At 44.1% G+C, this 22,059-nt stretch overlaps 3 protein-coding genes across 4 annotated transcripts; 1 reads left to right on the plus strand and 2 right to left on the minus strand.

Annotated features, from left to right (window-relative positions):
- Window positions 1-5,333: 5,333 nt before the first annotated feature.
- LOC129585525 (uncharacterized) lies at window positions 5,334-5,979 on the minus strand. Its single transcript, XM_055478239.1, has 2 exons — window positions 5,918-5,979; window positions 5,334-5,816 (listed from the first exon to the last, which is right to left on the minus strand). The coding sequence occupies exons 1-2, from the start codon at window positions 5,969-5,971 to the stop codon at window positions 5,442-5,444; spliced, it is 429 nt and encodes a 142-aa protein (XP_055334214.1). The 5' UTR covers window positions 5,972-5,979; the 3' UTR covers window positions 5,334-5,441.
- Window positions 5,980-6,402: 423 nt separating this feature from the next.
- On the plus strand, window positions 6,403-12,583 carry LOC129585524 (zinc finger protein 768-like). Of its 2 annotated transcripts, none has more exons than XM_055478236.1 (9): window positions 6,403-7,043; window positions 7,152-7,214; window positions 7,291-7,446; window positions 7,863-8,086; window positions 8,407-8,563; window positions 8,917-9,276; window positions 9,671-10,269; window positions 10,825-11,140; window positions 11,658-12,583. In XM_055478236.1, the coding sequence occupies exons 2-9, from the start codon at window positions 7,175-7,177 to the stop codon at window positions 12,326-12,328; spliced, it is 2,523 nt and encodes an 840-aa protein (XP_055334211.1). In that variant the 5' UTR covers window positions 6,403-7,043; window positions 7,152-7,174; the 3' UTR covers window positions 12,329-12,583. The 2 variants fall into 2 exon arrangements, with proteins under 2 accessions (XP_055334211.1, XP_055334212.1); XM_055478237.1 differs by having other exon boundaries at window positions 6,403-6,939.
- Window positions 12,584-16,435: 3,852 nt separating this feature from the next.
- LOC129585607 (uncharacterized) lies at window positions 16,436-20,431 on the minus strand. Its single transcript, XM_055478355.1, has 10 exons — window positions 20,097-20,431; window positions 19,934-19,998; window positions 19,580-19,685; window positions 19,135-19,327; window positions 18,469-18,659; window positions 18,246-18,401; window positions 17,985-18,051; window positions 17,548-17,680; window positions 17,310-17,464; window positions 16,436-16,955 (listed from the first exon to the last, which is right to left on the minus strand). The coding sequence occupies exons 1-10, from the start codon at window positions 20,286-20,288 to the stop codon at window positions 16,651-16,653; spliced, it is 1,563 nt and encodes a 520-aa protein (XP_055334330.1). The 5' UTR covers window positions 20,289-20,431; the 3' UTR covers window positions 16,436-16,650.
- Between the last annotated feature and the right edge of the window lie 1,628 nt (window positions 20,432-22,059).

The following is a 22,059-nucleotide window of genomic DNA, read 5'->3' on the forward strand; positions in this document are numbered from 1 at the left end:
AGTCTTCTTGTGACATTCCCGCTTTTTGCTTTGCTTTCGGCGTTACCGGTATCCACATCCCGTGATTCCCTTTTGGTCTGTAAGTCACTTTGTGCCACATTTCCTTCTGTTGCAGCGTTACTGCATCCACAAGTGAGTCGTCGGAGTTCTGTCGTGCTGGTTCGCTATTCTTTTGCTGCGCTGTTCGCAGTGTCAAGTCAGTTTCTTGACCTTTTACACCTTTAGCGTTCGCACTCGCTCCTTGACCTTTCACTTGGACTTTTCCTACGGATGGTGACCTTTCGTCTTTACTGCCCGTTATGTCGTTCCGCTCAACGTCTCCATCTTCCAAACAACTGCAGAATCTTGGTCGGATCTCCGTCTCTATATATCCCATTACTTGGCAGTTGCAACATGGTTCTACCTCCGGCTGCCGTTTATTCGCAATATCTTTTTGCGGTGGTGACCTTTGGTCATTCCCCTTGTTATTTTCTGCCACGTATTTTCGAAATTTCGCATGTTGCTCATTTTCTTCTTGCGCAGTACCATTCTGCGACTTCTTTTGGTTCAGCAGTGCCTGTTGAATCTTCGCATTTCGTTGTGCGCGTCGTTGCGCTAACACTTCTTCGCTACAATACGGTGACCTTTCGTTTTGCTGTACTTTTTGCATTGTCGCGCTACCGTCACGACAATTCCCACTCGCAGTACCATTCTGCGATGACCTTTGGCCCCGTTGCGCGTTTCCTCTCGCAGTACCATTCTGCGGTGACCTTTGCTTTTGCTGCTGTGACGGTATCCGTATAACCGCTCCATTTTCTTTTTGCATTGACGGCATCCATATAGCCGTTTCATCTTTTTTTTGCAATGGCGGCATCCATATAGCCGTTTCATTTTGCTGTGACGGCATCCATATAGCCGTCGCCCTTGTCACGTTCACTACAGTACCATTCTGTAGTGGTGACCTTTCCGTTTCTTTTTTATCCGGTGGTTTAGGGTCGGGGCGATCAGTAGGTTCACCGGCGCCTACTGATCTTGCCCGTTTCCCTGAACTGGCGTTCCACCTTGTTGCGCGTCTTGCACATTCCCTTGCACGTTTCCTTGTTGTTGTCCAATATCATTTGCCGGGTTATAATTCTGTCCGCCTCCATTATTTTGGCCACCACCTTGTTGGTAGTTTCTTGGCCACCTCCGTTTCCGCCACCTCGGTTGTTTCCGCGGCCGAAGCCTCTGCCCCTTCCTCTGAAGCCGCCGCGGCCGAAGCCACCACGGCCATAGCCGCCATTCTGGCCACCGCCATTTCCATTTCCATAGTTGCCGTTTCCTTGCTGATTCTGGAAGTTCGCTTTCGCCTGATACCATTGTGTAATCAGGTCATATCCACTTGCCACCGCTTGGCGCCAACCACCGAGGTTGCGCAACCGTTGCCATTCTCGGAAGGCAAACAGGTTCGGGTTCTGGTCCGGAGTTGTGTTGGCGAATTTGCACCCTTGCGTCTGGTGGTTTCCGTAAATGCAGTGCTGACACATCTGCACACCGTTTGCCACCCATCCGTCGATCAACTGGAACTTAAATTCCGTTCGTGACCCTTGTTGCTGCTGGTAATTGTTCTGATTTCCTCTATTCTGCTGAAGGTAGCCTTGACCTTGACCTTGACTTTGACCCTGATTCCGGAAGTTTCCTTGGCCTCCGTTCCAATTTCCGTTTCCATATCCGTTTCCACCGAAATTTCCGTTACCCACTCCTTGTTGTGGTAACCCAATATTCAAAGGGGCCACGTTCTGTGGTGCCGGCGGAGCCACATTCTGAGGTACCGGTCTCACTCGGGCCGCCGCTGTATTGCAGCTACCATTGCGTACGTAAGTGGCTGTCCCGTCTGGCTGTCGATAAAGGTCACTTCTTTGGTGACCTCTTGAACTGGAGCATCTCTTCGGTATTCAACCGGCTGCTGCACTGATGCTGCTGCCATTCTCTGTTGCGGCACGTTTTCAACTTGGCCTGAACGAATCGTCACGTAATCTTGATTTCGTTGACCTTTCGGCGCCTTATATTTTTCTTCTCCAGCTGACCAATGTCGGAAAAAGTCTTTAATTTCGGTCGGTGTTCTGCACTGTTGCTTGCGCAGTGCCTTATAAAAATCACTATCCACTCTGCATCCTTCAATCAGGAAACCGACTGCTTGCTTTTCGGTGATAATCGTTTCGCCTTGTATTTCAATATCGCTTGATAAAACTGATCGAGTGATTCTTTTCCGAGGTCAAATTTTCTTGCCATGGCTTCTCGTAAGCCAAGGACTTCTTTATCGCGGTCGCCATATTCATCCTTAAATTTGTTCATCCATTCTGTCACCGTATACTCTGTTTCTTCCTGGAGTGCAATTTCTCTCTCTCCTTCGAACCAGGTTTTTGCGGGTCCTTTCCCCGCGCTAGATATTTCAATCAAAATCTGATCATCGGTGAGTCGGTAGGTTCGCTGCGTATCCCTGACCAGTTGTGTCCAGCCATTAACTCCATCACGACTTCCATCAAAGGTCACTAATGTTGTTTTGCGGCCCATCGATTTGAGCGCATTCGCCAGACGTTGTGTCGGGTCCTCGTCTTCGCCACTGTCGTCGTCATTTTGATTTCGCCTCGCTTTTGCGTAGCGGGATTTCCTTGGGCGCTCTTGCCGGCTGGATGGTTCGTCTCGTCGTCCTTCATCGATAAAGACATTCGTTTCAATATTCGGGGGAAATTGGGAGGGATCGCCATGACTCGTGTGCGGATAGCCTCCTGATGGTGGTTCTTTATCATCTTTGGCCTTTTCACCATCTCGTTCCATTTTCATACTTCCTTTACCGGTACCAGTTCGTAGCGGCATTTTGAAGTGGAAGCTTTTGCCCGTGCCCGTTTCATGTGCCTTACTATCTCTCTTTAATTCCACTCTTTCCGTTTCTGACTCTTCGGCTGCTGCTTTCAGCTGATTCTTCGTCTGGGTGAGCTCACCCTCCCCTGTCATTATCGTTTGGGTCATATCGATCAGCTCCGTGTTGAGTTTGATAATCTCTTGTGTCTTCTGATGGACAGTTTGTTGCCACTCCTTGTCTTTCAGTTCAAGCGCTGTGACCTTTGTGTCTAGGAGGCGTGCCTCGTGCTCCCACTTCAAGCCTTGTTCGGCTAGTGTCTTGGTAGTTTCTTTTAACTCGCTGATCTCTTCAGTGACCTTTTTGTCATCTTCTTTCAACACCTTAATCTCTTCCATCACCTGTTTGATCTCGTTGTTCAACCGTGCGCCTTCGGTGGCTGTAAGGTCTCGCAGATCTTTAGCCACTTTGACGGCTTCGTCAACTCTTCTCTGATGATCATATGATTCCTTCTGGAGGGTCTCAATTGTTCTCGTCTCGCAGCTTCAGGTCGTTCCTGAGCTTAAACACTTCGTTAGTGTTTGTCAACAGTCGCTGCGTGGCTTCCGCGGGTTTGGTTGTATATTCGTCTCTCATCGCTTCCGCTTCAGTGACCTTTTGTTTCAGGTAGTCACATTCACCCTTCAGTTCGGCTAAGTGCCGTGACCTTTCCGCTGATTCTTCCGACATACTCTCATTAAGGTCACTGACTGCAAGATGACCTTCCATTTTACTGTCATCTACCATTTTCAGATATTCATCCGCCAATTCCTTTTGTCGTTCGTATTTAACTTTCCAACCATCTGCAGCACTTTGGAGGTCATCCTGTTGCTGCTCCAGATCGAACAGGCGGTTCGCAAGTGTTGAGAGTCTTTCCCGATATTCCTGTTTCCGCTTATCCGCCTGACGCTTGTTGCTTTCAAGTTCGTTTTCCAATTCACTGACGCGTTTCCTCAGAGTTGACGTAGGGCTGTTTGATGACGGTGGTCGTACGTTGATGACCTTTCCTGTTTTTGTCCGTTCAATGAGGTGCTCGGGTACTTCCTTGAAAGGTCATGCCTTCAGCACGGTCAGCTTCTCTTATCGCAGTTTGGAACGACATATTCATCGTCGTTTCATCATCCGTGAAATACGATCCATTCGATTCATCTGACACCATTGGAGTTGCCCAAAGGTCATCAGCTGCAGTCTTATCATTCAGTGAAAGGTCAGCCAATCCCAGTTTAGCCAGTTTCTCTTCAGTGACCTTTGTGTTTCCCTCTTCCATTTGAGCCAGGTTCACATTTTTATCCTGCTCATTCGTTTCGCCAATGGTAGCACCCCGCTGTCATGCTCCAACTGCTTCCGCTCCTTTCTCTGTGGGTTTTTCTTCTTCGGTGACCTTTGCTTGGTACACCGATTTACCTCCCGCCGCAGACGCGGCGGTATGCTTCTGGTCATCGCTGGAGCTTTCCTGATTGATGACCGCCTCGAGCGCCTTCTGATAAGTGCTATCAGAGCCTCGCGAATCTTCTCGAATGCTTTGGGCGCTCCAGTTCTCCTGAGTCTCATGTCCAACTGGGCGTGAATAGGAGTGCAGATCTTTTCTGTACGGAATACGTGCGCCTTGCTGTGAGCTTTCACCAACTAGCCAATCCCGTAATTAATAACGGTTTTTCTACCTGTTAACCGTCCGTTCCACGGGATAGTGATCCAGATGATCCAATTTCTTCTCCACAATCCGTTCCCGCGTTGCCGCTATTCCGTAGCGGTTGTGCCGGACGCTTTTTACCTGCTACTGTGCCGGCTGACTGCCGTAGCAACAGTAGTGCGCTCTACTACCAGTCTGGGGGAGTCTGATCTGTTTATCCGTGCGCCCCTTTCGGCGCTTCGGCTCTTGTGCCCCACGGCTTAGGCTTCGCTGAAGCCTTGCCGAGTAACAGTGACACCAGTGTGGGTCTTCGCTGAATACTCCACACCGAGGAACACTGTCGCTGAAACTCTTGCACTCTTGCACAGCGATGGAACAGCACAGGTCTTCGCTGAAGACACTGTACCGAAAACCACGGCTGGATCCGGATCGATGGGGGAATTACACCGCTTGTGGTGTTGCGCTTTGCTGTCCGTACAGACCTGTGCCTTACTGGTCACGTCAAATAACACGTCAGATAACAGGCCAGTTTTGCCTGACAGTTCAAATTGGAACAAATCAACTCAAATCAATTCAAATCAGAGAACCGCTGTCGGCTCTGCTACCATCTAATGATAGATCATTGTGATCTATATACGGCAACCAGAACAGAACTGATTCCGCGTAGTGAGCAATGCTACCTGTATTGCGAACAGCGAAATAACACGCGATGCCGCGTAGCTAATTGCTAACTTTTAATATTGAAAGTCTGGACTGCAGAAAATCAACACTGATCGGCGCAGCTCGATCGTAAATCGTAGAGCCAAATCCACACTGTGCAGCACGTGCACTATGCCGCGCCCACTAACAAACGCAAGCCAATCATAAGCGAGACACAACACAGACACGTAATCCGATGGCGTAGCGCCTAGCGCCACAGGCGTGAACGCTAGTGATCCCTCGCCTCACACCCGGCTACGTCGTTAGATCCGCGTAGGCAGTACCACTGCACCACGGCGCAATACGTTGAAATCCTTTGAAAGATTTTTGTCGCTGTACGTGAGCCGCTTCTCCGCTCACACGGGTTTTCTTGCGGATTTCACGGATCACTTGCCGGAGTTTTTGATCCACATCAAACGCTCTCAGACTGGTCACCAGAGCACCAAACTTAGTCAGAATTGTGGCAACAATTGCCCACTGCCCTTTAAAGAATCTGAGCAGTTCATTTGCGTGCCCGTAAGTGAATGCATATTTTTGCCCATGGTGATCGCTCTCCGTCAACTGCTTTGTGGATTCTGATGTTAATCCCAATTCGTAAAGCAGCGAATAAGATGATGCAAATTCTTTTTCCTTGCAAAAAAAAATTAAAATTCACCTTACCAGGGTTACAGGGTACTTTTGTGTTTAAAATGATTAGCTATTCAGATGCCGCTACGCAAAAATATTCTTACTTCGTGCTTAGGTTTCTTCCGTAGCGGCTGTTCACCATCGGAGCAGTCATCCATGATGGACTGGCTGTGGGGCAAATCCTGTTCAGTACGAGAGCAGTCGCGAATTCGGAACAAAGACTTGACGTGCTGTACAGATAAGCACGGCTCCACAATCGTCGCAGTCTGCAACCACAGTCAATCTGCGTTATCTCCGTATGTGGCTGACTAGCAAGTAGATATTTCGAACTCAGGCTTACAAATTCGACAGATCGGCTCACAGTGCCTCACACAGCGGATACCTACATACAGTTGTATGCTTCCCTCGGAGTTTGCTAAACTTTCGGTTGCTGCTCCCGATCTGAATAGGTAAACTAATCAGAGCCACGGACGTGCTCCGTGGAAAACGTGGCCACCAAAAACAGCGTTAGTAAGTTCTGACCCTTATAAACAACAATTAGAAACTAAGGAAAGCTACGAAGTCACAAAGACCACAAAAACGAAATTTTGGTTTCCCAAAAAGCTTGCGAGTTATCTGTCACGCGGAAGCGGGCAAAGGTGCGCCCACCGCTGCTCGAGACTTGTCACAGTCCAAGGGCAAGGGCTGATGCCTTTGAGAGTGGTACCAGTTTTTCCCGCCCCGAACCACCCGCCATGGCCAGCAAATATTTGATCTTTGCAGAATATATGGACATACAACGATGATCCAGGTGTAAAGTTGTAATCACAAAGCGTAGCGATAGTTCTCCGTAAGCGACCCGACTTGGACCACAAGGCACGCGAAAGCGGTTCACAAGCTCAGCGCTCGCCGCTCTATACAGGCTGTCGCGCCTGGACAGTAGTGGCAACCGCTTCCGTGCTGCGGTGTGCGCAATTGCGCCCCGTTGCCCGCTTTACGCGACTGTGTTTATTAGGATTATCAGCTTCTGCTTATGGGGAAATTTTAATTTTGATTTTTTGCTGCTTTGGTTTTTGTCAACTTTGTGACTTCGAAGCTTTCGTTAGGTCTGACGTTGGGTTGGAATTTTGTGGCAAATAATATTTGAGTAAGTAAATGTCTTTCACGCCTGTTGAACCCCCTTGATCGTTGTTCTTCTTGAAATATCCCGTTTACCCTGCATCCAGTCCGTGGTACTGCATTTCTGACTGGGTACGCACGCTGTGGAGTTTCTCGATTCGAATGATTATCTTCGGGCCCGTTAGACATATCTGGATTGCCAGCAGCAACTGACAGTCGTGAACTTGTGGTGAATTGCAGGGAAAACATCCAACTGTGCCACGATGCGCTCTCGGCCGCTGTGTGAGCCGATCTCTCGGATTTGTAAGCTCGGTGTTGGAGTTCTCAGAGAGATTCGGTAGAGAACAGCGGAGGTAACGCAGATTGGCTCTGGTTGCAGATTGCGACGATTGTGGGACGTTTCTGGAGGAGCCGTGCTTGCAGCATGCTAAATCAGTCACGGATAAACCCGTCATTCCTTACGCTGTAGCCAGCCTTCCGGACGTTCTGTATTTGGACTGCCCGGATTTAGCGTGGTCGTCTCCTTCGCTCGACGGTAGGATTATTTTCAGTTATTTTTACGATAGCATTAGGCTGTCTACACTCTACAGAGAGTACAATTGTCGTGGTCGCTAATATCGTTCGTTTAATTCGTGCATCATACTTTTGACTGTTCGACTGCATACTTTGATTTTCTGTAGTTTTTAATAATTTGTAATTCAGTTACAAATTATTAAAAACTACAGAAAATCAAATACAATTACAGTATTAAATTGTATATTTTTTTTCTGTAATTTTTGATAATTTATTGCTTATAATGATATGATTTAGAGCTGTATGATTTATTTTCCTATATTTTCTTATGATTTTAATTTTTGCTTTGGAGAGTCATTTCGGTACGTGCGAGCAGAGAGTCGCCACGTATTTTTGGGAAGTCTTGTTGTTCTGATTTATTACTTATGATTTGTTTAGAGAAAGTCGTGTTCGCCCGATCACCTCTTGCCTCCAACACAATTTTCGGTCCGCTGGTGGGATCCTTATCCGACACGAAACCAGCGCAGTTCGACTTTGTATGTGGAAGTGCCGGGAAAAGTTCGATTCGTTATTTCCAGCTGGAGAGCCACGACACGTCGAATTGGATGAAATTCGTCCGGTTTGCAGCCACTCCCGAGGAACAAAATGTGGCCGTTTACGAGGTACTGCTCCGGAAAAATTTTGAGCAAACGATAACTGCGAAAATTGATGCATCTCATTACCAACAAATATTATATTTTTAATTTTATGCTGCTTCTTAGAAATCTCACTCCTCACTCTGTCGTGCAGTTTTTTTTAAATATTTTGCCTTCAGGTTTTCAAAAGTTAACCAATGGGATGTGTTGAGTAAGCAGGTACTGCAGTTTTGATTGATTTTGAATTTGTGTTCAGTAATTTCGTTTTTTTTCGTACTAATTGCGTTTTGGATCAGTCTGTAAGACGATCATCAGTAAATTAATGAGGGTTTTGTTGTATTGTTTAGGCCGAAAGGAGCGATCAGGCTGCCAACTGTGCCAGCAGCGTAATCTTCGTCACAACGAGAGCCATTGCTGAACATGAGGAATTGAAAATCGGATATTCGGTTGATTATGCCAGAATTATCGAAGATTTAAGCGGGAAATGCGTTTATAAAAAAAGGCGTAAGTGCTGCACCATTGTACAACGCATTATCAGTGGTTGGCTGTTGTTTTCTCGAATGTTTTTGTTGTTTTATAAGTTTCTTTTGGTTTACGGTGCAAGTGCTAGCTTTAGCATTATTATAAGAATCTTATAAACCTTTTCACTTTAGCATTATTATAAGAATCTTTGAAGTAGGAAATGAACCAGTTCAGTGCGTTAAGAGATTAATTATTACTTGAATTATGCCTTCAATATCACAACTTAGGGTTTGTTAATTAATTAATGCATTTTGCGTTTTGTTAGTTAATGAGCATAGCTTCTAGATCCTGATTCACGTTTAGGCTTTAAAATAGACAAGTTTTTGTAATTGTAGCTGGAACTGTAGAATACGTCGTACGACAATCTGCGCAGACTTTCCGAAAAGCTCCAGCATCAGCGGGGAAGAATGTTGTGGCTGCTGCAAAATCTTCCACACGAGAGGTGTTTTCTGTGCCCCCCGCGAAGCGGCCTCGACTGCGGCGGTCAGACCACCGCACAGCCGACCCACCGGATAATGCAATGGATTTATTGCCATCCTCAGCGCCCATCGACGACGGCCTTCCCAGCGACTTCCAGATTCCCCCAGAGCTTCCGGTTGCGGACGCCGCCGATGGTGATGATCGTGAGGATTCCGTGGAAAGCGATCCGTTGTGGGCGCCCAGCGACGAGTCCAACGCATCGGAGACAAGTGACGGTAAAAAGGACAAATTTTATCGTAGTTTAATAGTTCTTTTGTTTTACATCCGCATACGTCTTCTTTTCCTGATACCAAATTAATTTTCAATTTTGTGAATATTTATCCGAAAACTACCACTGCACACTTAATAAGTTGCACAGAATTGCTTTAACTACGGAAAATCGTTTAATGATTTAATAATGACTATTAATGACTGTGTAAAATAACTGTCTTTGTAGATCGACGACGATGAATTTAATTGATTTTTTATTTATTGTTAAATTTTTTTTGAATTTAATAAAAATAATCAAATCTTTTAGTGGAGTTTTATTTGTTCGTTAGCGTGGCGAGGCTCTGAAACTTGAAATAAGATAAATACCTTCATAATGAGCACGTTTGAAATTTTATACAGAAGAGGAAGAAGAAAAGCCCAAAACAAAAACTCCCGCAAAACCTCGCAAAAACGGCTACGCGGAGAAAATCGCCAAGCTTCAAACGAGTTATCAGGTTCAAGAGACAAGCACATTGTCCAGTACCTCCATCAAACCTCGATACCGCTCCAACGGCTACGACGAGAAGATCGCCAAGCTGAAGCAAGCGGCCGCCGACAGTGAAGCATCCAGTTCCGGGAACGTCTTGGTGTTGTCGAAATCCCAGCTGCCCTTCGACACCGGACATGGAACAGTCCTGAACCTGTTGCCGAGCTCCGGCAACGGGTTGCTGGATGCGGTGATGGCGCCCTCCCTGTTCGTCAATCCCCCTGCGGAGGAAGCAGCGGAGACCGCGAAACCGAAGGTGCCGCGCAAACCGGGGCGGCCGCCACGGAATGAACCGCGCCCGCCCGTGGATGACAACTGCCGGGTGTGTGGAGAGAAACTCCTCTCCGGATCGCGGATCTCCCATATGTGGAATCAGCATCCGGAGTATGTGCAGGTGTACTGGAAGTTTGAATGTCCGGAGTGCTTGAAACGACTACCGACCGGGTCGATGCTGAAACAGCATGTGCAGAATGTAAGCATTTTACAAGCAGTATGGGTTTGTTCCAGGAAGTGGGCAAACGATATTCTGTTGCAGATACTTCCAGGCATTGTTTTAATTCAAATATAAAGTTGTACTGGTAGATTTGCCCGTCAGACTCCGTCTACAGTCTTCAACGGTATTTACAGTTTTGAATTTTTTTATATAATTGTTTACTTTTTGTAAAAACGTTCCTTACCTGTTTGAGTCCCTTTCAGGAATTTTTCTTGTTCTAAGGCACATTTATCCGCATACCGTTAGTTCAGTTTTATGACATTTTCGTACAATGGAGATATGCATTGGAAAAAATGTTTTGCGGGAGACGTTGCTGTTCCTCACGGCATATTTAATTGTTAACTTGGACTGAGTGGAAACTGATTTAAGGAGTAGAACTGAAGATGGATTTAAAAATATCGCCCTTGGTACTCATGTCAGTTGCACTTACATGTGATATTTATGGAAGTACGTTCGCAGTTGATATTTATTTTGCTGATATGGGTGTATGTGTATTTTTTTTAAGAAAAAACCAATATTGTCTTTTGCTCGTAGTACCACGCGAACCAACTACGGACGGTAAGCGAGGCCGACCGGACATCCGCCCTAGAGTACATGCAGCGGATGAATCGTTACCACTGCTTTTGCGATACGTGCGGTGTGCGGTATCCCACGGTCGCGCTTCTGGATCTGCATTCCGCGTACTGTGAAGCCACTGACACCAACACCGATAACGGGGAACGCCAGTGTCCCGCTTGTGAATTTCTGGGGGACAGCGCCGAGACTCTCCTCGAGCATTTGTCCGAGCACGCGATCAGAGACGGGGATCCGAATCCATGCCTGTTGTGTGGCTGTTCCGCAAAATTTCCAGGTTAGTTAAAACTGAGTTTGATCATCAGATAAAATAATGGGATTCGGAGGGATTCCGGTTCTGTTCACGTTAAATGAGGCTTGATCTTTTCTTTTTTTGGGGAATTTGGTTCACATAGCAGAACGAACGTCTGTGCTGGTAAAATACACTAATTAAAAGAAATGAAAATCTAATTATAAATTGAACATTCGCGCATGTTAAACTTGTTCGATTTCGTTTCATTTTTTTGTGCGTCGCGCAGGCAGAACCGGTTGGCTTCTCAAGTGTACGAGCAACTGTATGATTTCAGTAATTTTTTAAACTAAATTTTGGTGAACGAAGACCCTAGCATTCGTTGATTAAAATTTTTAGTTTTCAGATCTTCATGAAATTTCAGTAACCGAACAGCAATAAATATTAGCAGGAATACAGGATAATTTGCAGAAATTCATTATAAAGAAATTTTGCGATGCGTCTCTTAATTGTGCGGATTAAAATTGTCATCCATTTACACATTTTTTATTTAACCGTGATGTAGGCGCACACTTCCGTACCCGTCATCCGGAAGAATACGAGTTCATCACCGCGGGCCTGCCCTTCGAATGCGACCAGTGCGGGAAGCGGTATCCCAACGCGGGCACCCTGGCGCACCACGCCGCCAGTCACAGCGGCGCGCAGTGGCAGTGTATGTACTGCATCCAGCACTTCCCCACGGCCAACGCCCTCTCCAAACACAATGCCGCGGCGCACGTCGTGGACGGCCAGTATCCCTGTCCGCGCTGCGACAAAGCGTACGAGACGTACAAACAGGTGCGCAAGCACTTCACCAACTACCACGATCTGGCCAAATCCCGCTACTGTCCGCTGTGCGATAAGTTGTTCGACAGTTACGCCATGCTCAGTTGTCATATGAGCAAGCATCCAGCGAAGGAGCGGGGCGTGAGGCCAGTCACCCGATTCCTGGGGAAGAAAAACGGGAAGGAAAAGCGGTGGAGTAAACTGGATAAAGTGTTGTTGGCGGCTGATGATGATAGTGACTGTGTGGAGCTGGAGCAGCCGGAAGCGATGGAAAATGAGAAATTGGACACGGTACTGTCGTCGGCCGACTCGCAGCTGAAAAAGTTAGACAAGATCCTGGCAGCGGAAGGTACGGGGAAGCCGGATCCTAAGCGAGGATCGAAATTGGATAAGCTACTTTCAGTTAATTAAAGGTAATAGGAGTTCTGTTTTCTATTTCTGCATCTTTGTTGAATACATCGCGTATTACCTTATTGTTAAAGCTCCTACTTTGTCTGTTCTTGATATGCGTGACTCAAGGCACCGGCATGTTTGGATTGAATCAAAAACAAAATGGTTAAGATAATGATTTTTATAGTTTCGACTTTTGTCAACGTATGACATTGTCTCGGCCGTTTTGTCTAATGATTATCGATTCTCAGCTAATATACAGAGTGGAAACCAGATTTTGTGGCAACAAGGAATGACAAAAATTTGTGTTTTAAAACATTCCAATTTCCAACTGATACTCAAAGGGTTCGGTTAGTTTAGAGCCTTCGTAAAGAAGATTGCAATTGATTAGCCGCTATTATAACTGAATAATTAAAATTGTAAATATTGTTTAATAGCTTTTATATATATGTTTGCAGTAATGAGTCATTTATATACGCAGCTTAGCAGTTTTAAATCTACCAAAGGCGTATATACTGTATAATTCACTGCAAAATATAATAAAACCATGCAGCAAATAGGCTGCCACGAGAAGATTACTTCAGATTTTTTGAATTTTATTATTACTCGATACACTGCAGTCTGCGCATTTCCCTGCACTCGCTTGTAAACAGGAAAGCCGGGAACCCCGCCTTAAAGATCTAGTTTAGGAACTCGCGCCGGAAACGAGTAACATATCCAAGAAAGTTATTCCTGCACCTTGACTTACGCATTATCGATCGACAGGCTCGTATACGCTGTATAAAAGAGACACGCCGGTTTCGAACAAATACTGTAGCCGGATCCGCTTCTTGGTTGGCAACGTGCCTTGCAGCAAGATGTCCAATAGTTCACAATTTACCTACAATTTCACCAATTTGCGAATCCACAATCAATCATATTTCTCTCTTCGTACAATATATTCTTCATCGTTTTCAGCATGGGTGTACTTCTGTTTAGGCGTGACTGTGCTTGAAAGCGTACTCTTAGTTCTTTTAATCGCTTCAATTCTCATTCAAAAAAATCTCCGCAAAGGTTCCCACTTACAAATCGTTCATTTATGCTGTATCGAGCTTTTCCAGAGCGGCATCCTCCGCCCAGCCCTTACCTTATCCGTCTATCTCCCCGAATGGCAGTTGACCTTACCGGGATGTCAAATCGTATATTATTTATATATGCTATCGATAGCCGCCGGCAACTGGGCCATGTTTTTACTGTCCATCAACCGCATGTGCGCCGCGCTCTGGCCGGTCAGCTATTCCCGTTTCTGGAACCGGAAATGCATGATCGCCATGCTTATCGTCAACTGGATAATCGCGGTCGCGGTTACGTGGCCATTTATAACCGCGGATCTGATGGTGTCGTATAATTCGCTGCCGTGGGAGTTGTGCGATGTACGTGATCGGCTGGATGTAAAGGTCAAATACGTCCAGGTGGTCGGGATCGTGCAGACCATGATACCGACCTTCGGGGTGCTGGGTGCCCATGGGGTTTTAGCGACGGGGTTGTTGGTGAGGCGGTGCTGGAGGAAAAAGGTCGCTGGGGAAGAAAAACGGTCGTATACGTCCGGACCGTCGTCGGATGATGCAGCTAATAATCCGACGAGGTTGGCGAGAAGGGTGATGATGGCGCGAATGCTGTTGGCGTCTGCGCTGTGGTATATTGCCTGCTACATGCCGATTGCATTAAGCGCGATGCTGTTTCCGCAGCGGTTTGGTCAGAATCCGTTGACGTTTCTGTGGATCCGTGCGCTAACGTACGTTGGAATCCTGGGAACACCGGTAAATATCGTACGAATATTTTATTAAGATTGATAGTTATCAACTTGTCATCATACGTGTATATGTTGTTTACTTTAGGTGACCTTTTTCCTTTTGTGCAAGTCATACCGGGACGGTCTCAGGATCTTCATCCGAACTGTGCAGTGCTTATTATAGATTAAAATTTACATACAGCACGGAATACGGATGACCGTCAATTGCACGATGTAAAACGTATAGTTGATGCAAGCCTGTATCTGAATTTCATCCTAAAGACGCTACCATTTTGTGGTGTATCCCGTAATGATGACGGTAACTGAATTAATACTGTCACACGTTAGGAAATTTTATTATTATGAAATTCTGCCGGCCGGCTAATTTACTCGTACACTCGTAGTACAATACATCCGACTCCTTCATGACCATATGGCTTTCCTAAGCAAACTTCCTTAATTAATCAAGCACCTTTTCTCCGGTTTTCTTCGTGAATATCTATGTATAATTATAACCAGAGCTTCCTGTTTTCCTCGTTGTCTGAGCAGACAACGGATCGGAAGTACTAAACTAATCCTATCAGAAGCTCGATGTCCCCATCATTTCCTGTTGTACGAGGACGAGCTTAGTACATATGATAGACAAAAAAACTAGCGAGAGAATCTGATAACCATGCCCGGCCCGTGCAACACGGGCAACCACCCAGGTCTGTCAGTGCTGGTAAATACATCACATTTAAATGATTTAATACAAATAATCACCCCAGTAATACCGCACGCTTTATTTCTTACAGTAAAACTTTGACTTTGTAGAACCACATGTGAAATTTCAGAGTACTCACTTTTTACCCATTCTGAAAGATTTTTCAATTTTAGTCGGAGTATTTGTCACATCGCTAAGTCCGCTACGAGTGTTTCTTTTTCGCTTATTTTTCTTCATCAGTTTTTCTGCTTCCCGTTGCTCGAGCGCTGCGATTACTTTACTGTCAGTCGCAATAAGCCCTGCTTCGGCGCGCAGACGAGAATCTTTAAGTTTTCTCTTTTTCTGAGGACGTCGCTGGCAGGTTCCTCCACACAATTCTCACTCAACGGTAGGCCCGAAACAACGCTGATACTCGTGAAAGAAATCTCCATCGCAGGTGCAGAAAACAAACTGGCAGGTAGCCGTACGTCGGTGATATTCTCAATTTCTCATCGTAGTACATCTCGCCAGATGAATCTTTATATTTAGATGGTAATTTTATAACATTACTATCAAGAGATTGGTTAATTAATGTCAGTCACTGGTTACTGGAAATTTTGCGGAGAACCAATTATAAACAAAGTTATAAAACCAAAACAAAACTCGCATTTAAATTTCAATACGAGTGTGCGTTACAGTAAATAGCAGACCGTGTTCAGCTAACGGCTGCGTGACGGCGCGCGGCTACCGCCAGCCTAAGGTGGCTGACAGTGTTGCACAGCACGCAAATGGTTATCAGATTCTCTCCCTAGTTTTTTTGTCTATCACATGTACTAAGCTCGTCCTCGTACTCTATAGCTAAATGATCAACTTGTCAGCTTGAAAACTTTTTCCACGAAACTATACCGTATAATGTCCGGATCATCTCACACGCTATCTAGCCTGCAAATACTGCAGGAACATGCCAGGGTCTAGTACAGTACATATCTATATTTCTCTTATTTAATGTAATGTTGGGATTATCATGCTACAAGAAAATACCGGCTCACTACGTATCTGTACATCCTGTAAAGTATTTTGTTAACTACCGTACTACGCACAAATAATGGTTAACAAAACGCCGGGCTGCAAAAGTCAATTCACGCAAACATTTTCACAATTTAGCCAGATTTCCCACGCCTGGTTAGAAACGTAGAAATCGATTTGTTTTAATTACATAGAAGCATTTAAATAAATGACGGTTAACATTACACCATAACATGAAAGCGGGCAGAAATTGTACATGACTTCCTCCACTACCGAATCAAAAATTTAATCATTCAATAATGCAATGCTGTTACATCAACTGTCGGTGCGCACAAGACGTCATTTCAGTATTATCAAGAGCCGCCTCCACAAAATAAAGCCATGCGACTTGCATTTCCTTCCTGGACATATGGTCATTTATGAAAGATTCATAACTATTCTTTGCTCGCATTACTTTACGAAGGTCTATGGCTCTATGCCATTAACTGATTGGTTTGAATTGTTTCAAAGTACGTACAAAATGACGATAATGCAGTGCGAAAAGACTGGTAAAATGCTTTATAACTTTGCGTTTTTTACTTACTAGTATCTTTTTATCTTTTTGGTAATTTGTTTACTGAAGCTTCTCAAAAACTAACAGCCCTTAAATGTCGGCATCTGGATGCAGTGAAACGTGTGCTTTTGAGCCAACTGAAATTATATACAAAAATAAAAAGTACGCAATTAACAAGCAGGTACTGAACAGCGCTTCACGGGTTTATCATCCCACAAAGCAGGTAACAACATGAAGTGAAATAAAACAGAATTCAGAAATAAAACAGAATTCAGAAATAACAAACTTTGATACGAACACTGAGCATCCGGCTAAAAAAGCATTCCTTCATCGAACTTTATCGTTTCCTCCGCCTTCACGGGCAACGATTTGCCCGCCTTCTTAACCGCCGCTTTCCTGCGCTTCTTGTTATTCGGGCGGGAATCATCCGAATCCGTGCTGTCCAGATTCTCCATCGTGAATGTGGGTTCGGACACCGTTTTCGGGGCAAATAATGGATACTGCACTGAACAAGCTAACCGCTGATGACACGATTGTAAACCGGCTTGCGATTTTTCTAATTTTAGCCGCTTTTTGTGCGATAAAAATTCCACCGTTTCTTTCACGTAGCTATGATCTACAGACAGAAACCACAGATTCAATAGTGGCAATATTTTCATAATTATTTTTAAAAATGCATATGATTTTTATTGCGTCTAGAGCTGTTACACAATAATTTATTAAAAAATAAATAAAAATTTTTAATTAGCGAATATCTACGATTAGCGAAAATTTAATTAGCAAAAATCAAAAATACTTAAAAAAATCAAATAAAACAAAAACTAAATTTTTTTTTAAAAAATAAACCTGAGATAAACGAAAATAATTTTCATCACTACAGAGACTTGTAAATTCTTGAAGATGAATTAGTATCACACCAAAAATGCAACACTATTTTAGTATTGGGTCTAAGATAAATACCAAAACTCACCGGGCCCAAACATCCCAATGCACACTTGAATTTTATTGTACAGGAGATCACTGTCATCTTTCTCCGCCTGACTAATAAGCCGGAAATGGTATTTGGGCCAAAAGCTATACGCATCCAACCAATACTCCTTCAAAGCGCTCAACAACTGCTGCTCACTACAACAACAAACCAACACAGCGCCGTCAGCACGTGAAATTAGTACAACTGTTCTGAATTTAATTTGCCAGTTCGACCGTACCTGTCGTCATCAAAATCAAAATTTCGTAACAGACGCGCTAAAGCCGTCCAACACAAGACGTTGCATTTCTGCTGCGGTTGGTTCAGTGCGCGGAATACAATGTGCAACATCTCCACCGGGCTGTCGGGACTCTCTACGGCACGAAAAACACGTAGTTAAAAACAAGCAAAAATGAAAATTCAAATTCTTTACGCGCACAGAATTTTAAAGAAGTAGTTCGTAACTTCACACAAGCTTCCACCACATGCCAAGGGCAACTACGAGAACCATTACACTACGAAGCCACCTACCACACAGACTTCTGCATTGCCTTCTACAAAGTTTCGACAATTCGAAATCCTTATCCGTACAAAATTGGAACACAGAATTACAACAAAGTGATCAGCGAATCAATATCGACATTTTATTTAAAAAAATCACTTTATAATTAATTTCACCTTGCTGAAGATAGTCCTGGCAGTACTGAGTCACGCATTTCCCGAACGGATCTATCTGTGCCAAATTCTGCAAATTGCAAAATATTGCAAAAACTGACGTTATTTATCCCTAGTTTTGAATAAACGGTACTAAAATCTGAAAAAAACCGAATGCGAGCATTCAGACATTTTGTACAAGAGAGAAAATGGACATTAAATAACTGTAATTCTTTAAAATTTATGTACAATCACGATATCTACGAAAAAGAAAGATTTGTTTACCTTAAGGAATGGCCATCGCAGTTCCGGTTCGTCGGGTTTATATTTCAGGTAGAAATCGATGATGTACGACAAAGCCCAGGGATTCAGGGGATTTTTCGCTGCATACTCGATTAGGACACTTTCCAGATAATCCACGTCGTTATATCTTTCCAGTATCTGTAAGTGTGTAACAATTCAAAGATTTCCTGGTGCGCTGTTAAAAACACAAATTATCCCGGCCTACCTCAATCAAAAACAGAACAAAATAACCGGCATTCTCCGTGGCTGTCACAAAGGTACGAAACATGCGACGGAATTCAGCGTAACTGAAATCCTCGACAATCTTCGAGCCGGGCTGCAGCAACTGATCCAGTAGCGCTTGACCAGACTCACTGCCGTTGGGGTTTTGGTCGTCTTCTCCTAACCGTTTGTCGCCTGAAACAAGCGCAAACCAGATGCACATAATCAGACAAGTGAAAATCTCGTTTACACTAGGAAAGGTTTCAAGCAAAACGCGATTTCGCACGTAAAGGAACAAGTCCAAAATTAGTGCTCTAAAAAGCGAGCAATTATTCCTTCAACATCATGGTATTAAGGAAATACAAAGGTAACATCAAGAAAATTGCAATTAAGAAAAAATTCACACTCAATAAGCCAATAAAAACTAATTTTATTATCAAAATTTATATTTATTCATTAAAAAGTACGGGTGCACATCAGATATGATATTTCCGTTGTCACTCATTTGTATGGATGAATAGAAATTTCGTAGTTTATAGTTTAAAACGGGAAATGCCAAAAAAAGAAAATATGGAGGAATGATCGAAATAAACTGCTGCACCTAACTCCTAAACAGTACAGTGGAATAACCGCTGACTAGCAAATAACGCAACAATTCCCCGCGCAATACCTTCTTGGATTCTGCCGAGCGGAAGCAGTGAAAACACAGCATCTTCCTCATCATCCTCCACCGGGGGCTTCCAGAAACCACAAACGGCTCGCGTCATCTGCAGCTGGGCGCGGGAATAGATCTCGTACTCCGCCAGCGGTCCTTTAAACATGCTGCGCATACACGGCGCCCACATTCGCTTCGGCATGTCTTTCTAACACAACATCCACATTTAATCCCCACAGAACACAAAAAGCATGCCAAAAACAAAGATTCAGAAATCACAATTCATCACCGGAAAATCATTTCCCAATTAAAAGTACGGTATTCCACCTTAATGTATTAAATTTAGCAGTGCAGCATTTAGGTAAAAAAACTCGTATGAATACTACTTCCAGTTTTTCGATAGCAGAGCAGTAAAAAGATTTTACTATTTGTGTACATATGCAGGAAATTTAACAGTTACCTCTAAAATGTCACGCGCTAGTTTGCTTTTTCCTAGTTTTTCCAGCAGAAAATACAGAGACATTCGCCGTTCATCGTAGTCCGATGTTTTGGTGAAATGCAGCATCCTAAGCAAATCAGTACAAGAGCTTAACGTATGTAATAATAATTTAATATTAATAATAATTTCAGATTGACGTTTTAATATCAAACCACGTACGAGTATTATGGTGAGGTTATTGTAATAATATTTTATTTCAGGATGACGTTATAGTAATAATTTCAAATGAATTTACTGGTGCGTAAATATTATTATTAAAACTTTATTATAAAAATAATAAAATATTAATTACGCACACACAGAATTGTGACTTACCTGAAACACTGTCGATAAATGTGATCCCCGACGTTGGGAGTGTTGGCCAGCACAACCAGAACGATCTAATCAAAACGATGAATGTGTCAAGCAACCAGCAGTTCACAGCTCAGAAGCCAAGAACGTCAGCTAAACGATGCAGTCTTCCAGCCAACCCACGTACCCTCCAGATCCAGGTCTCCTGCGTGAAGGCGGCCTTATGCAGCATCGATTCCAGGATCTTGAAGGCCAGCTTGAACTGGCGATGGGCGATGCAGTGGACGAGGATCTGACGGCATTTGCGCCAGTCAATCGGGCCGCGGAACACCATGTGTCTGCTGTACGCAGTTTCCTCCGCGTCCTCGGCGTCCACCATTTCACAGGCATAGAAAATCCTCTTGAATATATCAACCTAACCAACAAAACTGCTCACGTTTACTCCACGAAAAATAAGATCCTGTAACTGCGGAGTAGAGCGCACAGCTGATGGTCATAATCATAAAACAACAAAAAAACAGAAAGTCGTTTTCGAAAAATTGAGAAACTTTGATCAACCGAACAGCAGCACTACGATACCAAACGGAGGCGTAGCGAGGTGAGCGATTAGCGCTGCTGCACTCTCTGTTGCAACCGCCTCAGTGTCTGCAGACCGCAGAAAATGGAGCAGCTGCTGTTTCTGGCGTGTTGGTCTTTGTTTGCGTCTTTGAAACTTTGTGAACGTGAACTATTGCGTAATGCGTAAGTACTTCCCTCATGACTTTGGTCACCTGTTGAATGTTCACGACTACTTACCGTAAAATTATTATAACAACTGCCAGATACAGGCACAGTTTAGACATGTAATTGGCATACTTTTATATACAAGAGGCAAAATCAAATTAATACGGCTCAACTTCATGCACAAAAAAATGCGGCACACTACTGGCACAGTGCAGGGATCATGAAGGGTGTATTCGTTAAATGTTTGTGAAAACTGGATAGCATTTACGAAATTTTGAAGACAACTGCAAGTGCATAATTTCAAAACATTTAGTCCTGTACAAATGTGTTCTTTTAATTAGATGTTGCAGCTTGTCGCAGTTAATTGAATGATACTGCGGCGTCGTGCTTGAACATTTACGTCGCCGTTTTAAACAAACCACTGCTGCAATGCAGCCCGTGACTCCGTGAGCATGAAAAATTATGAAATAAGTAGTGCAACAACCACGGTCTTACTTTTAATTACCATTTGGCTAACATCCGGAAAACTACCAGCCCAATTATGGGGCGGCCTATGTCTTTGATTTTATGGAACCGCGCGTGCAATAAAAATATATATATACGTACCATATTGAAACAGCACTTATATAGATATAACATTATTTGCATAAAAAATTAAGTAAAAAACCTCCTATAGCTAAATTTTTCCAAACTACTGTAAATTTCCTTATTGGGGCAAGTAACTTGATGAAATTCAGGGTTATGTCCATCCAAGTTTCCTTTGATTTGTTTTTGAAATTAGCTGTATGAAAATAAACCTTTAGCACATCATAAACGTGATAAAAACATGAACCGTTGCCGGTTGCACATCTCCTAAAGGCATGATACACGTGAGATTTCACTGCCAGTCAAAGACTTGACAGAACCCGGCACTCGCAACACAACATAAACCAGCCCTCTCAACACCAAACGCCGGGTGCATGAATCGCAGTTTGTAATGGGTATACCAAACAATCACCACATTTGTAAATTGTTACCCCACACATCGTAAAACAATGTAAAAAGCCCCATCTGCAGCGGTAATGAAACGATTGATTTGTATCGTTTATCCTGTCAAACATGCGCGTGGGTACAGCCGCAACACCGGTAAAGTTCATACACAAATTGTCGATCCGGCGCTCGTACACGGCGCACTCTGCGGGAGAGTACACGTAAATGTCATCTGCGCCACGGCTGTCAGGCCATGTACATATGCACAGCTTGTCCATGTAATCAGCGGTGTAACATTCTTACGGGTCAAGGCCGGTTAGTACATAATACATTTTCCATGCCAGTCTACGATGGGAAATGGTTTTCGCTGCTGCGGCTGCGTGTGTCTGCGTGTCAAAAAACCTGCGACAAAAAATTACGCGCTTGGAGGAAAAAATACCAGTAAACTGTACGGTGTC

The sequence above is a fragment of the Paramacrobiotus metropolitanus genome, unplaced genomic scaffold (genome assembly GCF_019649055.1).
Source record: "Paramacrobiotus metropolitanus isolate TYO unplaced genomic scaffold, Prichtersi_v1.0 Parri_scaffold0000017, whole genome shotgun sequence".
Taxonomy (NCBI): domain Eukaryota; kingdom Metazoa; phylum Tardigrada; class Eutardigrada; order Parachela; family Macrobiotidae; genus Paramacrobiotus; species Paramacrobiotus metropolitanus.

Bases quoted from the DNA above. Each gene is read 5' to 3' on its own strand.
- LOC129585525 (XM_055478239.1), bottom strand. From the start codon at position 5,971: ATGGATGACTGCTCCGATGGTGAACAGCCGCTACGGAAGAAACCTAAG. The intron at 5,817-5,917 runs GTAAGAATATTT...TTTTTTTGCAAG, and splicing joins GGAAGAAACCTAAGCACGAA to GAAAAAGAATTTGCATCATC.
- LOC129585607 (XM_055478355.1), bottom strand. From the start codon at position 20,288: ATGGTGGACGCCGAGGACGCGGAGGAAACTGCGTACAGCAGACACATG. The intron at 18,052-18,245 runs GTAAACAAATCT...TGCAATTTGCAG, and splicing joins TGCGATGGCCATTCCTTAAG to AATTTGGCACAGATAGATCC. The intron at 16,956-17,309 runs GTGAGTTTTGGT...TTCTGTCTGTAG, and splicing joins CATTGGGATGTTTGGGCCCG to ATCATAGCTACGTGAAAGAA.
- LOC129585524 (XM_055478236.1), top strand. From the start codon at position 7,175: ATGCGCTCTCGGCCGCTGTGTGAGCCGATCTCTCGGATTT. The intron at 8,087-8,406 runs GTACTGCTCCGG...TGTATTGTTTAG, and splicing joins AAAATGTGGCCGTTTACGAG to GCCGAAAGGAGCGATCAGGC. The intron at 11,141-11,657 runs GTTAGTTAAAAC...ACCGTGATGTAG, and splicing joins CTGTTCCGCAAAATTTCCAG to GCGCACACTTCCGTACCCGT.